This window comes from Erithacus rubecula (genome assembly GCF_903797595.1).
Source record: "Erithacus rubecula genome assembly, chromosome: 10".
NCBI classification, from domain to species: Eukaryota; Metazoa; Chordata; class Aves; order Passeriformes; family Muscicapidae; genus Erithacus; species Erithacus rubecula.
The window spans coordinates 25,588,242-25,606,164 of NC_136662.1; the positions used below are offsets into that span (position 1 = coordinate 25,588,242).

The 17,923-nt window shown below is 41.4% G+C and overlaps 1 protein-coding gene across 3 annotated transcripts in view; it reads right to left on the minus strand.

Moving 5' to 3' along the window:
- The window catches only part of MTA1 (metastasis associated 1), a 73,843-nt gene that overhangs the window by 5,038 nt on the left and 50,882 nt on the right, over positions 1-17,923 (minus strand). For 2 of the 3 annotated variants that reach the window (XR_013775320.1, XM_079314154.1), the window contains exons 15-19: positions 17,567-17,656; positions 15,546-15,698; positions 14,694-14,729; positions 4,460-4,491; positions 1,471-1,622 (exon numbers count right to left, since the gene is read on the minus strand). Coding sequence is in view for 2 of the 3 variants with exons in the window: in XM_079314154.1 (XP_079170280.1) it covers positions 1,471-1,622; positions 4,460-4,491; positions 14,694-14,729; positions 15,546-15,698; positions 17,567-17,656 (463 nt within the window). In the remaining variant the exon portion in view is untranslated. The remainder of the gene's footprint in view (positions 1-1,470; positions 1,623-4,459; positions 4,492-14,693; positions 14,730-15,545; positions 15,699-17,566; positions 17,657-17,923) is intronic. The other variant, XM_079314155.1, reaches the window with a different exon arrangement.

Here is a 17,923-nt window from a genome sequence, read left to right on the forward strand (position 1 = left end):
GAATCCTGAATACTAAAAGTTTTGAGCTTTCTGTGCTGTCGAGCACTGACCCTCAAAAGAGCACTGCTTTTAACCTGAGGCCCTAAAAAAGACTTTCAAAATTAAGTAATAAAACTAAAATCACTAGTGTGTAATTTAAACAGAAGTGTATAATATCATATAGTGAAAAAATTAGAATTTGGGGTTTTAAAATATAGTAATAAGTAAAAAGTAAAAAAAAAGTTTTAAAACTGAAGTTTTTTTCTTCTCCACAAGTCTAAGTACAATCTTGTTTAATTTAAAAAAAAATGCTACACTGTGTGTTAGATTAAGTTGTTAAACCAAAAGTAAAAATAATTTAAGTATTAGTTCTAAATTGGACAGTTTAAGTTTAAAAAATCTTCTAACAAAAAAACCCCACCACAATATCATTTTACCATTTTTAACTTGTTAACTAGTAGTGCTGTAGTACTCACTGTAACATAAAAATTAATAAACATCTAAATCCAAACACAAACATCTAAAACCAAAATACAACCTCTTGTGCTTTTAATCCCAACCCTAACAAAAAGAAAAAAAAAATTTAAAAACAATAGAAGCCCTCTGTCTCTCATAGGTTTCAGACACACATGGAGATTTCTTGAGGGATTGTGGTGGTTTGTAAAGATTTCCTGAAATTTTTACCTGTCAAGACCTGGGCAGGTTTTTTTGTATCTGACAAGGACTAATCAGTGTCAGATTTTTAAGACTGACACATTGTTACATTAATGAGAAAGTTGATGTGTTTTTGTGAAACACATGTAAGGACAAAAAAAGTCTCCTCTTCCAAGTGAATTGGTAAAAGACTATTTTAGAGATGGTAAACTGACTGAGTTGTTTTCTGTATGTTTTCAGTGGGAAAAAAAAAAGAAGTGCATGGAGGAAAAGTAATCTAAAGTTTTATTCTGAGATTTTTTTTTTCTTATAGTTTCTAGTAATAAAGTTTCTCTTTGTACCATTTAAAGTTAAACCTGTTTTACCTTCCTGCTAATCCTATATATCTCACACCAAGAAAATTTCAAATTAGTGAGTCAAAACCATGACAAGGCTAATGCAAGAGAGTTCAGCATGCAAGAGGCTGTGCAGAACTCTGTGTAGAGGAGGCTCTGCCCCTCAGTGTCACCCCTGAGCCAGGAGGGACATCCTGTCCTGCTGTGATGGGACCTCCAAGGGCAGGGTGGGTCTGAACCAGCTGAATTCCCACCTCAGCCTTCCTTCTCCTAGCACCCACCTCCTACAGCAACTGCTCAGGAAGAAGAATCTGCTTTCTCTGGAATGTAAGGGTATGATTATCTCCCACCTTTACCCACCTCAGCAGTGGCTGTGGTCTCTGCATTCAGTCTGCAGCATCAGAGCTGCTGGTGAGATCCCTCTCTAACCACACCACCACCTGCAGCCCCCAAACACTGAAAGATATCCCCTTAAAACCCTCTGAGAGACCACAGCTCCTACCTGGTTTCTTCAGTGGCCATGTAGAAAACATCATCTGGTGCATCAATCCAGTTCATCCTCCTCCTTTTCACTGGAGGCATGGATCCACCACGAATTAATCGGACTTTTGTTGGGTATGATTTCCCATTGAGCAGCAAGTTTCGGCTTGGTCCCTAACGTGATACATAAAACAGCACAGTTATGGACTGCAACAAAATGGGCTGTGCACTCAAAGGGAAAGAGAATTCAAGTTTTTGTATGGCTTGCTGAGAGTTTAAGGTAAATACCTCCCCCACTGGCCCAGGACTGAAGACAGAAGTCACACATAAGCAATTGTTCACAAGCAGTACAAGTCAGGCACCCTCAATATGCAATAGGACAGCAATACTTCAGCGACAGGACAAATAATAAATGGGAATTATTACAAATAATTCGTGGCTTGTGTCTGAAAGATGACATCAAGTTCATGAGACTGAGCATCAGACTCAGATTTCAGCTACTACCATAAATCTACAGCAGCTCTATTGATTTCAGGGAAGGAAATCTAGCTACAGAGCAAATCAAATACAAAAATCAGAATTTACAGTTATTTTGCAGTACCAAACTTACCCATATCCTTTTTGTTCTAGGGAGGTTAATATTTAATGAGGATAGTACAGAATTAAATATGTTGTTGAAAATCAAATCTAGTATTACAAAGCTTAGCAGCTTTCATGATAGAACCCTTTTAGTATTGAACACCACAGATTTCCCATAACAACACAGGCAGCATTTTCCAGACTCACAGTAACCCCCTTACACTCAGCTGGAAAAATGTAAGCTGTTATTAAGAGAGGTGCAGATGAAAGGGAGCAAAGTGTTAAGCTTCTCAAATGCAGCTGTCCTTGATCACTGAAGTCCAGTTCTGCTGCCCCTCTTCCTGCTGATCAGCACATTGACAAATCCCACTGAAATCAGTAACACTGAACAGCTGGGAAAGATGCAAAATGAAGGCCCACAAAATTTGATAGGCATAAATTAAAGCTGGTCAGAAAACACCCAGATATAAATTCAAGTCTGGTATTTTCACAGGCTGTTGTCTAAGGTCAGAGCATCTCCCCAGATGCAGCAAGGTTTCCCCTTCTGCCCACGGAATGGGAAACTGAGAGATGTCTGCCCTGGGAGATCCACCTTGAAAGGAATGGTGGGGACATGGGGTCTTCAGATCCTTAAGTGTCAGGTCATTGCAATAGCTCAACTGAATTTTAACACCTTGACTTAGAAAGTGAAGAATTCAGTCTAAAACCAAGGGGAAAAAAAACTCAACAAAGCCCTGCATCTCTCATTTTGTGTCTGTGCAGAAAACAAAAAGTGATAACTTATTTTTTGACCAGCCTTAATCAACTGCTCTAGCAAGATCTGCTTCCTGTAGAACATCAGGGCTTTAGAGCTAAACAAGCAAACCCCCACCTTTTAAAACCCTAAGCTCTTTAGGACTGTTGCATACAAGTGCAATAACAATTTAATTTCTTAGTTGCCCAGCTCCATGTTGTACAAGACAGCTTAAGCACCACAGCAGACCACTGAAATACTTCAACAATTGCTTTTAGATTTGACATTTGTTAAGCAAAAAGTTTCAAATTAAAGCTTTTCTGATGGCTTTTTTTTTTTTCACCCCCTCCAGGTTTCTCCAAGAAAATCCCTTCATTAAGGTTACAAAGCATATTTTCTCCACATATGCAAGATACACAGGAGAAGAACTCCAGAAAAAGTTCTTGGAAATACCTAGAAAGGGCATCCCTGTGCTTCCTAGTTGCCTTTTCTCTACCTACATGTGAAATCTATTTCAAATGATACATTCTGAAACGAGGACCTTTAATTTTTCATTCACGCTTGATCGGGCAACTAGAAATCAAGGCAGTTCTGGGAGTTTCACCCTAAAACACCTAAAAAGTATGAAGTCAGAGATCTCCCCCACTGCTCTGAGCTGGTTTATTCAGCAGACACAAACAAGTAGCCAGTCTCTTCAGTGACAAGGAATGAAGCTGAATTTGAGGAGAAATACGATTTCCTGCTTAGGACAGAGCAACAAACCAAAGGAATGCTCAGCTGTTCCAAGCAGCCTGGCACACCCAGCCCAAGCTCTGGCATCCCCCAGGCCACTGCACACTTGCCAAACACTGCCAGGCTCAAGAATTCTTGTGATCACTGTGCAGTGACCATCAGCCACACCCACTGCTGGTCCCTGTGTCACAGGGACCCTGCTGGCACTAATGCTATGCAGCTCTTCAGCTCAAGCTCCACTTGAGCAACATCAGATCTTTTTTTTTTTGGGGGGGGCGGGGGGAGTGGGAAATGTATGGTTGAAGTTGTTTCCCATAAGTCATGTGCATCCATGTGCAAGAGGAAAAAGGGATGCACAGCCTTTGCACTGGCACCCTTGACAATTCTCTCTGCCAGAGATACATCCATCAGACTGGCTATTTGCTTCTGTCCTTTGATTAAACTCAGCACAATAGATGAAAGGCTACAAATCATTTTTACTTTAAAAAAAAAAAAAAAAAAAAAAAAAAAGGAATGTAAAATACAAGCATTCTCAGCAGGTAACTTGCACACCAACTTGCTAAAAAAATAAAAAAATAAAAAAAAGAAACCGTTTCCAAACAAACCCTTCCATCATTTAGACCTTTCTCCTTCAGGGCAACACATTCCACCTAGAAACACATCCCAGAACTTTGCTGTAAGCAGCCACTCAGTTTGTGCATGAGCAGAAACAAAATGCTCAATTCAAAACAGGATCTTGTTTATAGATATCAAGATAGATAGATCTGAGGTTTAAATTGGATTTAACCACTATGATGAGTCAGATACCCCAAAATAATTTATTTTTCTTTTTCAGTGAATTGGTAAGTATGACCAGCTCCAAACAGCAAAGGTGGAAGTGCAGCACTACGGTTTAATGGGGTGTTCTATCTAGTGTGGGTTAATAATTCTTCTTTTCCCTGTTTTGGTTAAATGAACATTCTCTTACCATTTGTCTGGTTTGTCCGTGGTTAGGCAGACCTAACAAACAGGAAAGAGAATAGAGCTGGTAAGACCATTGCTTTTCCAAGACAGAAAAAAGTACAAAAATCAAAACACACGCAGCTATGATTACAACTGTGTTGTTTTGCTAAGCCTAGAGTTGCCTACTGAGCTGACTTCTGCCCTCCTGGGAAGGTGACTGAGAAAAGCTTCCTTGACAACACGGTTTGAAGAGGCCCCAGGTCACAAACATGTTCCATTCACCCAGTCTCTTCATTTACTCAGACCTTGCTTCCCACTGCCACTATTAGCACACCTCCTGTTTCACATCCCAGCTCTGCCATGCATCTGGGGGCAAATCTGACATTCTTTCAGTCTCAGGAATTTACTGACGTCAAGAAGGAGAAAGTGGAAGGCATTATTCACTGTCAAGACAGTAACAAACAGAATCTTTCTTATCCTCCATGGGCCCCCCTGGGAGCTCCTCAGCTCAGACGTCAGCTACAAGCTGTTAGCAAACAGAGTGTATCTGCTGAGCCTGCCATGAGTAAACACCTCCTCAGGCACAGAGCACAGCCACTGCAGCTACCACAGAGCCCTTTGCCAGCCACACACAGCACCAGCCATCAGGCACTTTGCTGTGCTATCAGGTACCCCCTCACTCTGCCCTCAACTGCACTGTGCACATACAGCACCCTGCAGGACTCAGGGATTTGAGATAAAGGCATTTTGCTGTGAGGCCTGGCACAGAATGGCCTGGGAGAACCAACACAGCTGCTTGTTTTGGTCTCCCAGAAAACATTTCATTAGCATCTGTGCACCAAACCAACTTCCTGAGCCCCTCCTGGCTGAAAACCAAAATGTCAGTGCATCAAATCCAACAGGTACTACAGGATAGGCATCAGCAAATGCACCTGCTCTCTGCAAAAGGTCTCAGTATGAACTCTGCTTTCACATCCATAGGATCTTGGAGCCTTCCTATGGTTAGTGAGTTAGTTGGGATGAAAAACTTTTTAAAGAATCCAGCTCATGGTCTGTATTCCAGCAGGTTCCTGGAGGTTCTCACTGGTAAAACCAAACACCCTGTTCTTGCATTGAGTGTGACAGGAAACACAGGGCACAATAAAGTGTCAGGAGTGAGGAAGGCAGAACAGGGGACATTTTCTAAGCACTGAGTATCACAATGTATCACATTAGAATCATCAGTTTGTATCAAGTGCATTTTCCACCCTGTGTAGATGTTATGCTGTTAGCTATTTCAAATGGGAAGACACATGGTTCCAGTCCTTTCTGCATTTTTGTGCCCAAGTATCCACAGAGATGAAGACATAGCTGCCAGAAAGATTTCTATCAAATCTGCAGGACAGATGTACCAGGCACTGAGTAAGGCCAGTAACAACCTTTGGATGTTGACAAAGGCAGTGCAGGTGCCAGATATTCATTTGTTTTTACATGGGAGCATCCACAACACAGCTGTGAGCAGCTGCTTGGGATGGATGGACAAAGGGCTCCACGGGAAACAGCACAGCCAGCAGGATGCAACCAGAATCTGTCAGCTTCAGAGCTAAGCTCCAGCACTTGTTACTTCCTTCCCCCTTCCAGAACTGAAGGATTATGTTTTCTCCATTCACAGAAACTCTGAGATGTAAATCAACTGACACTAGTTTCTGGATTGAAGCCACATATTTTCTTTTAACCACACTCCAGATCAGTTCTTTTCTTGTAGTAAGAACATCCCCTGATGCCAGAAAAGACTGTCCTGACATGTGGCTGCTGCTGCCATGACTATTGCTGGATGCACAACAGACAGTAAACAGTGCTATTTCCAAGCACCAGAATTGAACCAGAATATTCCATGAAGTTGAGGGATGCAAACTGAGCAAAGGCTGAGCAGAACTGCTGCTTGCTCTGAGCCCCAAAGCTTCAGAGCCCTAAAGCAGCACAGAAGCAGTGCTAACAACAGGGACACACCTTCCTCCCAAACTGCCATTTCCAGGATAAAGCTGCCCATGACAGCCTTTTGTTTCAGTAAAATAGGATACAAAAGAAAGCTACAGGTTCAATGCAATTTATACCCTTCCTTTCACAGCAATAAGTATCAATTAGCATATTATTATTGGTGAATTAATCCATGAATTTGCACTTTAGTCACACTTCAGTAACTGATGTCTGAAAGAATGAAAACAGGCACTAAAATGACCTTATTCAGTCTGCAATTTAAAAAAATATAAGAGCCTATGCAGCCAAAGCACTGCTATTAAATGAGCAACTTCTATGCACAATTGTCACCAAAGAGAGGCAGAGACAGCACATCTGTAACCCATTGTGGAACAGCTGGCAACTCAACAGGATACATCTGCACTGGAAACAATGGATTTTCACCCAAAAGATTTTGGTGCCTTCTGTGTGAGAAAGGAAGCCTGTAAGACAGGCACCTCTAAAAACAAAACCAATCTTTTGTCTGTGGATGAGTGGTGGCACAGGCAGAGAACTCACCACACCTGCTTGCTCCACTCTCACAGATGAAGATTTGAGAGATGTCTCCCCATGCATCCACAAGCAGTTAAAAAAATAAGATAGCATAAGTATTTAAATCAGGAGCAAAATACAACAGTTCTGGCAGCTCCTCTCCAGAAGAAAGCCTGACTATATTTTATGGAGGAATGTCTAGAGAAGACATATTCATGTGATTATTCTTTTTGATATCTAAGGTCCAACTGCTTGAATTTACAAAGCTCCACATCAGCATCAACACTGACCTCCTCCAAAAGACACAAAAACAAAAGGAAGTGTTTTCAGGATTGACCAAACCCTGAAAACCACAAAGTGTAAAGGTATACAGTGACAAATCTAAGCAAGTCATCAATTCCTCTGCAGCTAAATAAATTGAAATATACTCTGAAAACTCCAGATTAAATGTTAAGGTTTGGTTGGTTTTTTTTCCCCCCATAGCATTAAAAAGAACCCAAAGCTGCAGAAAATCTCTTGCCATGCAATTCCTCCCACCAGTCTCCTCTATACACTGAAATAAAGAGGAAGCTCCAGAGGATAAAATGAAGACAAAGTCAATTGAAGGGATAGCTGCAGAGAATCATAAATGTCCTTTGCTACACTGATTGTACACCTTACTGAAATGGCAATAAAGCAGCTGATCACTGCACAGAGCTTAACTGGCACCCTCAGGGCATGTCTGCTCCCACAGCTCAGTGCCAAGGAGCTCTCAGAATTGTCCTCAAGCTAAGCACAATCAGATTTTGGCTGAAAACCAGTCCAAGCAGGTTACTATGCCCCAATGATCCCCTCACTCCTGAAGTACCAAAGCTGCAGGTGAATATGCTTTGTCCCAAAGAAATACAGGTGGGGAAGGACTACCACAAATATACATCTATTACTGCTGCTACTTTGCAGCTTTGTGTTATCTTTTAAGGATGGGGAAACCACCTCTCAGTCAAACAAGCTGCTCCTTTTCCAACAACCTCACATCACTTGAATCTCATGCTTCTGGATTTGTTAAAAATTAAACTGAATGAGAGAATGCCTAAACTTCCAGCAGCAACTACAGCACCTCCCCAAGAGCACACTGTGGGAGGAGGGGATAGCTGGCACCTAAAAACACAGAGAAAGGGAGAATCTAATTTCCCAGTGAAAGCAAACCAGCACATCTGGTCCCACTGGGTGCCTGACTCTAGACAAGCTCTTTGCTGCTCCAGTCCCATCCCTGCAACTCAGCATCTTGATGGCAGAATTCCAAAACTACTCCCACTCTCACATTCTGCCAGCACCACACAACACACAACTGCCATGTGGAGCAGCAGGAGAGCCTAAACCCTCAGCAGTGAGGCCAGCACAGCCTGGAGCACAGGGATATTCCCATGAAGTCACTAGAGCAAGCTTCAAGAAGCTGCTGAAGCATGGAGAACTTTCTGCATGGTCAGAAACCACTCAGTGCTTTTCCACACCTGAACATACACACTGCTGCTGTGTATTTACAGCCCATTTCACAGTCTGACACAAATCTGCACAGCACTGACCCTTGTACCAAGGAGGAGGAGTAGCCCAGCTTCCAGCCTGGACACAACTGAGAGTGGGTAAATTTGTGTTTACTTAAAGTTACTAACTCCAATCTTCTGCATATCCATCACACACAAAAAAAATGTGTCCTTCATCAAGCAGACATAGATGGCATTTGGTTTTTACTTTGTTTAACCACAAGTATCATCATGTAGAACATGTAATATGCACTAAGACTCAGAAAAGCATCTTCAATCACAACAAATGCAGAGAACTTCAGGCACTCTTTTACAAGCAGTCCCTTCACTATTGCTTTCTAAAATCCATATACTCTTTATCTGCATTTTCCTGTTCCAAAAGTAATCCTCCTCCTGGGATTCCACCCTTCCCAGCAGTAACAAAAACATCAACAGTACATTTGTGAGAAAGCTAAAAAAAAAAAAACCATAAAAACTCATGCATGAATGAGGATTGATGAACAAGGATTTCACTGCCAAGTTACTGGTTCACTGGAGGCAGTCTCAGTGTGTTGACACATACACTTTTTGCCAGCTTGCAAGAACACTTTAGTACCACTGCCTCTCTTATAACTACCAGGAGTGTTTCACCACCTTCTAACAACCAGAGGCTACAAACTTTCAGAAATGTAAGTGCAACAAGCAGAACAGAGCATAAATTGTGCCAAACACCATCTAGACTAACATGTTCTTAAAATTCTGTTGTACATAAAAACAATGTTAAAATTGCAATTTACTTACCTAAGTAAGTTCCTACCAAGATTGGCAAAGGAAAAGGAAAGAAAATATTTAAGGTTAAAGGTTTAAAAAAAGGGAAAGATTCATGTAGTTCAGAATACAGTAGCTCAGCCCCATGCAACAAAGAGATACAGAGACTGGTTTGGCTGTAATGAAACACAGAAGGGATCACAGTTCTCTGCTGGACAGATAAAACCAAAGACAACATTAAACGCACAGTAACTCCAAATGAGAGATTTCTGCAAAGAGCAGCTTTAATTTTGGATGAGTTAAGTACAGGTCTGTGCCCAGCTCCTTCCACCAAGCCCTGCATATCAACCTCACTGGATTTGGGCAGCACTTCCTAAAATCCTTGGTCCAGCAGGTCACACTCACTTGCTGTAAGCACAGCCCCTCCCTCATGATGTGTCTGCTCATGCAGGGCTGTGCCTCCTGTTACAAGCACTTCAAGAACCCTGCTAATGCTTTCTGAGCAGTGACACCCAACTGCAGAGAGCCAGCAGCTCTCCTTGGATAAGCACATTGAGAAGGGAGAGCTGCTTTCTGGTTTGGGGTTGAGTCAGCCAATGCTGTCCCTTCATATTCCAAAAAGAGCATCATGGTGGATTCTGCCTGGCTGTAACACACCAAGTGGTTAAAAAAAGAGGAGACAAAACTATGCACCTCACTGCTTTAGGATTTGCTGGTCCAAGCTATCTAAACTAGAAAGCACTGAATTTTTCACTGTTCTTAGCATCAGGAGTATTATACAACATATACATATATATATATATATATATATATATATATATATATATATAAATGTGTGTGTATGTATATATATATAAATGATATGCATCACACATTCCACTCAATTACAAATTCAGGCTTTGTACTGTCCAGGGCACCTGTAATTCTGCCCTGGCTCTGTTATATATCAATTTCCTCTCACATTAATTATACCTGCTCTGTACCATTTTCCTCTCAACCAACATTTGCATCTTACTCCATGCCACCACTCCTAAATGAAATAGTTTTCACTAGCTGATTCACAGAGCATGATGCCCATCTGCTGATTTTATTTTCAGATCTTTCTTTACAACACCAAAAGAACCTAATCATAGTTTCAAGGCTAAGCTGAAGACAAGTGAAAATTGTTTCACTTAGCATCTGAATACAAAATCCCACGTGAAATTTTCAAAAATAATCAGTACTTTTGGCAAATAATCTTAAGCAACCTGACATTGTTCCCAGCTGTGCTGCAGCTGGCACTAAACATTTGCCCTCTTGTCACTAGTCAGCATTACTGGGGTCTGGATTCCAAGAGCTAAAGCCAGCCTTTTCCCCAGCACCTCACCATTTGTGAAAGAACCAACACTCCCTGCCCTTTACAGTAATTCCTGGATGGGCAAGATTTCCATTGGCTCAGTTTAGAAAGATGGCTGGGGTCACTGGTAATAAAGGCAGAATTGCAATGCAACTTATGCATACACTAGTCCACATTTTCTGCAAATCTAAGATACAAAAAGTATATATATACGTGCATGTGTGCATGCATATATAAAATGCTGAGATACTTTTGGTCCCATACTCAGCTGATGTTAGAGAACTTCCCTATCTTTCCACCTTGACAGCTGGTTTTGCTCAGAGCAGTACTTCCACTGCCATGCTCATCTCTTGGTAACTGAACTAAGGCCATGGCTGATGAAAGCTTCCACTTCTGGCTCATTCACGTTTCCCAAGAAGGATGTGAGAAACAATGAACCAGAACACGTTAAATTACACTGACATTCCAGTTGGGTTTAGAAATCCCCAGCAGCAGAGGCAAGGTATTCAACAGTTAATTAACCTTGCTCAAAAATCTGCAGCTTGTCTCCAGCCAAAGTTCCCTGCTGCACCTTCTGGCTACTGCAGCTCGTTATCCCACTCCCAGCTAGACTAAAAGCCTCTATTATTACACTTCTGCTGCTCCTGTCAGCAGAGACAAACATCTACAACTTCCACTTTGATAAAAGCATTTTCCATTATACAGTGTGCTTTCCAGTCCCTTCACTGTTCTCATGGCTTTTCTATAAACCCTCTCCAATTTTCAGCATTCGACCCACTACCATGTTATCAATGCAAGTTTGTTGCTGGGAAAAGCCTTCCCTTTATTGCAGCTACTCATTCATGTTCTCCCTCTTTCTGCCAATTTTAGGAGTGCATGTGATGAGCCTGAAAAACAAAACTTGATTAGATGAAAAGCCAGCATGGTGTAAAAGAGAGGGGAGAAAAATAAAAATTTAACAAAGCTCCCTCCCTTCCCCCAGCAGGGATTTGCATGGCCAAGTATCACATAGATCCTACTCTGCATGGCTGTAAGGAAGCAAGTAAACAGGTTCCTGCACACAAAACATCCTCCCTCTCTTTCTCTCTAGAGCAAGTTTCATGGCAAAGACTGTCAGTTGAGATCCAGAAAATTGATGAAAAAGCAATAAACTACTAATTTTTTTTAACATCTCACTCTATTTGACAACTTATGAGACTCCATGTACTTTTCATGTTCCAAAAATAGGATTCTGCAGCAATTTGTCCATGCTAAATTAATGTTGAAGGGAAGCTAGGAAGTGTACTGTATGCCTAATGATGCCTCCAACATGATTTAAAGAGGAGGAAAACAAAATAGAAAAGAGAACTACAATCTTCTTGTAAAATAAAGTGGAGGCAGAGAGAACATGAGATTAAGACTATTTTCCTTTCTTGGAATTCAGGCACTAATCAAAACTCAAAATGCCTGGCCAGATAAATCATATTCAGAGTTTGAAAAGGTCTCAAGGCTTAAGCAGAGAAGAGTCAGAAAAAGACAAGTCAAAAATACTTAGCTGGACCTACAGAAGCAAGAGGAAAAAAATAAACAAATAAACAGAATTCCAAAGGAAAAATGTGAATTACTCTTTGAAGTTCAGCAATTGCCCTGTATGAGCATGTACCTTAATGCTTTACACTATACAAAGACACAAGCTGCTACCTGGCTCTTTCCTGCAAATAAACCTCTTGATTATATTCTGCTTTACAATCTTGCCTTAAGGAAAGTCTTACAAAATCATCCCATGCCACCAGTTAAACACAGGTGGACAAAGTGTCTTCCTGCACCTAAATTTGTGCAGAAAGAATTAATCTTTTTAGCCCCTCTGTGCAGACATCTTAACATCTTTTCTTTTGAAGTACATTCCCTTACAGTGACCTAAACCAGTATGTCAAGAGAGATGAGAAACATGAAAATAATAAAGGAACATCCCCAATTTGCCATAGTATCTATGTAAATGCAGAATCTGACCAGTTAGAACAATTCAGGGTTACTCTCACTAATCTTTTTCTACTATTTTACGTCAGCTATAATCCAAAAATCAGTTACTCTAGATAGATGGGTTTATTTCAATCCTTTTATACTCATTCACTGGCTCCTAAATTCTAGCCACGAGGCTTCATCACTCTCACTGCCATTCACCTCCTCTTCACAGCAGTTTCAACTTGTGCCCTTCCTGCCACCAGCCCCCCAGATTACTAAACCTGGTGACTCCACCCAAAACCAAGGAGAATCCTCAGTGGCAGAAAGAATCCCAATCCCTTCATGGCAAAGGAGACCAGCTGTACCCATGCCCACAGCCAGTAAGGTTTACCAGTTGACGAGCAAGGCAACTGGGAACCTGGGCAGAGTGGCACCAACACACAAACTGGCACCAGGACAGGAAGAGATCCACCAAATTCCACTATCTGCTTCCCTGTGCCCAGCAGATCTCAATCAAAGTTCTTTAAATGTTGTTTCCTTGCAGGTGGCTCCTTTCCCTCCCTGTCCTGGCAAAGCTTCCAGCAACCCAGGCTCAGGAAATATTACAGATGCAAAACTGCAGCATGGCAAACATTTCCCATTCACAAACAAATCTCAACCAACAGGTTTAAGCTGAACTGCTCACAAGAATATCCAGTTAACACTCACTACCCCAGCAGGTAAACAGATTCTGGGAGTGAACTGGACTCTGCCACCCAGCAGTTACAGGAACAGGTACTCCAGCAAGTATTTCAGTGGCTGGCTGAGAACAGACCCAACAGGTAGAGCAGCAGGTGCTCAGGAAGATCCAGACCCTGCACAGCTACACACACCTGCTTCAGACAAACACAAACTCTGAGGAACAGGTACTTTTCCAAAATCATCTTGCAGACAGCTCCAGCAACAGTTGTAACTCAATGGAACACTAAAGCAGGCATCTTTCATGTCCAGAAAATCATGTTGAGTTATAAAGTCCAGTGCTCTACGCAGAGTGAGCCCTCCAGAGGAAAGGATCTGTTCTTCCACTTCCCTCCTTGGGGCCACAACATCTCTGAGCTTCCCAAGATCATCTGCTGAGGAGGACATTCAGCAGGGAGCAGCAGCTGTGCCCATCAGCAGGTAGTCACCAGGAGCTGTGGAAACCCAGTGAGCTACTCTGCACCTACATCCCTCATTACTGGATTAAACTTCTGAGGAAGCCAAACTGAGCAGTGCAGTGGGGTTTTGGTATTCTTCCTTTGGGAAGAATACAAGTTACAAAGCACATAAAAACTCAGCAATGGGGTATCAAGGAATAAATTCCCAAAGAGAGCAAGACAGTAGAACAAACACTGTCCTCACTGCTGTGTTCTCCACATGCACTCATTTCCATGCATGTAAATATGGTTAACAGCCACCCACTGCCTCAGCCATGAAACACAAAGATTATCATCAGGGCATGCAGTGCTGGCCAGCTCATGGCAACATGTAAGCTTATGTTTTGTGTTTGCCTGTTCACAGGGACATTTTGTGGTTGTCCTTCTCCAAAATATTCAAAATTGGTCTGTTATACTGAATTTGATGAAGTGACATCATATATGTGCTTCCTGCATTACCACAAATGAAAGATTCTGACATCTCTTCAGTGCTCAGAACAGATTAATTTTTAACCAGAGGAAATTTTGAAAATAATTTTCTACTGCCAGCAGAGAATGTGCAGACAGTCTCTCACCATGAGACTGTCCACTCTTGGAAAATACAGAGGGTTGAACTTGGGACTTGATGTAAATATTGTCTTCTATTTCTTTTGGTCCAAGTGAATTCAAGGCAGTTTGAGACATGTCAAACTTTGCTTTCTTAAAAATCAAAACAGTGAAACAACACCTATTTTCAAACCAACCATCACAGCTTCCTGCAGTTTCAACAGAACTGCTGGAAGACTATTCTGTCAACTTGAGGAATTAGGAATCAGTTCTGAACACAGAACTTCACATCTTCAGTACAGCTGTACAACTTGTTGCCTGTGTGAGAAAAGCCTGAAAGGTGAGCAGCAAAACCATGGGTGGAAGTGGTTACCCAAGGAACACTTAGACATGAACACAGAAGGTGCACACAGACTCATTAGCCACAAAGCACAGACAAGCCAGCAGATGAAACTAAAAAAATAATCACTCTCCTAGCATAAGCTGAGCGCAGCTTCAAGGTCTTACCCCTGCTAGGCATCAACAGGCGCTTCTTCATGTTGCCTGATAGAGCACAAGTGAACAGAAAAGAGAAAAACATCACATCAGCAACCTGAACAGCAGCAGTTTTAAAAGTTCTTAATCTTAAAACACAGTCAGATATCAAATGTTTGTCATTATATTTCAGATAAGCTACATATAAAGTTAAAATTAAAGGTAAAAAAAGAGAAAGACTGTCTGGATCTCCCTCCCTGCTGGAGTCACCATTACACCAACTGTTCCTTTCCCCTGCTCTCACTCCTGTTAGGACCATTCCAACAGATCCTTTTCTCCTCATCTGAGATAGAGACTGCACTTTCTCTTCCCTGACACTCTCAAGCAAGAGCAATTCTTCAGAACAGACACCTGGAGTCCACACCAGGAACATCCTGTTTCTATCTCCCACTTCAAACACCTTTCCTTGCCTCTTCTTGAGGAGGTGAAGCCCAAGCACAGAGGTGGTCAGTAACTGGGCCAACAAGGGAAACATCACTCAAAAATTCTATCAGGGCATTCATCACACTACTAATTTAAGAACTGAGGGGAAGTTTCTCCTTCACTATCCCATTTGTGAGGTTGGCCAAGCCAGGCAGAGCTCCACCAGCACAGTGACTTGATGTACATGCACCTCCCAGGCAGTACATGTGAGGCATCATGTGCCTCACCCAAAAGGAGAAATGGGACAGATAGCTTTTACAAAAGTTTAAAATAACCTCCCTCAAGAATAAGAGACTCTGAATTTATATAAAGGACTATGAGTTTACATAATCTCATTGTATACCAAAAGGACAGAAGAAAAAGTCTACAGACACAACATAAATTTTGTGTGAAAATATTTACCATCCATTCCATTGTGTTGTTCATAACTTCTTTTTCCCAGGATAGTTGGGGACCCATTGTTAATGACAGGTGTGAACTTAGCAGGAGTCAGATTGTTGAGAGAACTGGACAAGCTCTTTGCAGGATCTGGTTTTGGAGGACACGGATGAGACTCTGGTGGAAAACAGCAAAGCAGATTTTTTTCTATTAGCAAAGGTACTGTAATTATAAACCTTAAAACAATCTGCAAACTTTCAAGGTGACCAAGTACACCTCCTCTTATATACAAGCTATCTCAGTAAATAGCTTTGACTTGAGATTGTTACTGATATAAAGATGTTAAAATCATTATTATAGTATTAGCCTAAAATAAGATTTGATAGCAAAAGCACTTTGTATCTATTTTTGTAACTGCTCTCCAACAATTTAGGGGTACTTTATATTTATATGTATATAAATAATAATAAATAAATAATTTGTATATAAAACCCAATTTTGGCTATGTTGGTCACACAACATCCCTAAACTCTGGGGAAATTAGAACTTTGCCAGTTTGCCAGAAATGTTTATAAAAAAATACAATTTCTCCAATGGCAAAAAAGTGAGCCACAGAGCCACTATAAGGAACACAAATCTGAATTCAAGCTTTGGGCCAAGGCAGAGATCGAGCCCACACTCTTCAACTGAAAAGACTTTGAGAAAGTTACAAGAAACAGCAAATGGAAATTTCAACTGAGTCTCTCTCACAGGCCCAACAGCAGAATAACACAAATTCAATCCCACTAACAGCACCAAAAAAACCTTCTTGCCAGTCCATCAGCTTCCCTCCATTTCCATCACTCTTTTCTCCCAGCTCAGCAATCCAGTGGAGACCTGACAGTGTGCAAGGAAAACCCAAAATCTACTGCTAATTTCTGTACAATTACTAAAATAAGGATTCTATCCAACAGAAAACTTCTCCCTTCATTTGCTGTCTTTTGTTGCACTATGCACTTCCAAAGGTTTCTCAATCCTATTAGTACATAACAGAAGTACAACATCCAACAGAGAAGCAGTAAATATTTAATACACCCTCAGCCTTGTAATACTTCATCAACAAAAACGTTCAGAGAAACCTACAATCAACTTCAGTGCTGCTTATCTAAAGAAAAAAGCAATCAACTTCCTTGCTAAGCTGGAAGCCTTCAAAATGCCCCTGTCCAAGACTTCCCTGAGGAGAGACTCACATTTGGCTGCCAGAACAACCTGAGGGATTTCTGCAGGGCAACTGGGAGCACCAGGAAAAGGATTTGGCATTTGTCTGGAGTCAGCACTGGCATGTCACACAGCATCACTCTGGATGCTTCCAGCACCTCAAACTTACACCAAAGTTCTGCATGGAGCTACTCAGCCCTGCCCCACAGATCAGCTCATGAGACAGAAGTCCTCAAAAAAATTGTAATTAAAAAAAAAAAAAAAAAAAAAAAAATCCCACCAAAACCCAAGAGGAAAGTGAAAAATATAAGTTTGATCCTCTTGTGTAGATTCAGCACAGAACAGCCATCAACTGATTCACAAGCTGTGGGACACAATGCTGTCCTAAATCCAAGAGGCTTCTTGGAAGACCCAAGTGTACAAACTAACCCAGACAGTCCAAAAACAGAAATGAATAATCAAATGTTCCCAAAACATGATGTTAGTGCCTCCACTAGCAGATGGCAACTTGTCCCCATATACATCTACATCAGAAGCCACAGCAAACAGCCCTACCTTCACTTCAAAAAGTTTCTGATACTTTATGACCCCAAAGTGAATTGCAGAGACACTGTGTCTGTCAGTGAAGTAGGAAAAGTAAAAAGGACAAGTTAACAAGACAGGTTTCCTGTTTCATTTTGTTTGTGGGGTGGGGTTTTTTTTGTGCCTTGTTTTTTGCTTGTTTTAAATCCAGAATGAGCATTTAAATCCAGACCCAAGTGGAAAGCCCAAATGGTCAGCAGAGTAGCTAGGAGGGTGTTTCCCGTGTTTGGAGGGTTTTGCACGTGATGGTTTGGTTTGTTTAATACCTAAATACCGGAGCACTGCTTCTAAAGGCTTTCGAACCACTTGCTTTAATAGCAATGGGTTTTCTGATGCCTCAGGTAAACGTGCTGTGCCTGTAAAACACAGAAAAATAATTAGAGGGTGAAGACATTCAGCTATTATAGCAAAACCAAGTGAATAACTCCAGTGTCCTGAAAGAGCTTGGCCATTTAAAGGAATTTTACAGGTGGCAAGCAGATCCCGGCAACAAGACACAAACACAGAGAATGCTCCATGTGACAGCAAATACAAATGTTTTAAAACAAACAACTCATGAACTTTCACAGTTGTTTTGCCCAGCCTGCCATCAGTTAGAAGGCTCTGCAAATACAGCTGGATTT